Source organism: Colobus angolensis, unplaced genomic scaffold, assembly GCF_000951035.1.
Source record: "Colobus angolensis palliatus isolate OR3802 unplaced genomic scaffold, Cang.pa_1.0 Scaffold22, whole genome shotgun sequence".
NCBI classification, from domain to species: Eukaryota; Metazoa; Chordata; class Mammalia; order Primates; family Cercopithecidae; genus Colobus; species Colobus angolensis.
This window is the reverse complement of record NW_012115377.1, coordinates 2944629-2944939: the sequence shown is the minus strand read 5'-3', so window position 1 is coordinate 2944939 and position 311 is coordinate 2944629. Positions and strand designations below refer to the sequence as shown.

Sequence of the window (311 nt, the reverse complement as noted above, 5' to 3'; positions counted from 1 at the left end):
TGCAAACGTCCTTCAGGACACAGTCATGACCACATTCTAGGAAAAACACCAAACCGTTTCTGGATCCCGACTCACCTATGGGACTCTGAGTCTCTCGACTTCCGAGGCTCCTTGACCTTATCAAAGGACACGACGGACCGCTTCTCTCTGCTGGCTGATTTGCGATCTTGGCTTTTGGAAGCCTAGTTCACCAAAGAACATTAAAAAGTTAAAGCAGAGGCCGGGCACAGTGGCTCATGCCTGTAATTCCAGCACTTTCAAAGTTCAAGGCAGGTGGATCATTTGAGATTGGGAATTTGAGACCAGCCTGG

At 48.9% G+C, this 311-nt stretch overlaps 1 protein-coding gene across 1 annotated transcript in view; it reads right to left on the bottom strand.

The window, feature by feature from the left end:
- Positions 1–311, bottom strand: part of SAFB (scaffold attachment factor B) — a 53579-nt gene that overhangs the window by 14151 nt on the left and 39117 nt on the right. The window contains exon 14 of the mRNA XM_011943620.1: positions 76–182. Within this exon, the coding sequence (XP_011799010.1) occupies positions 76–182 (107 nt within the window). The remainder of the gene's footprint in view (positions 1–75; positions 183–311) is intronic.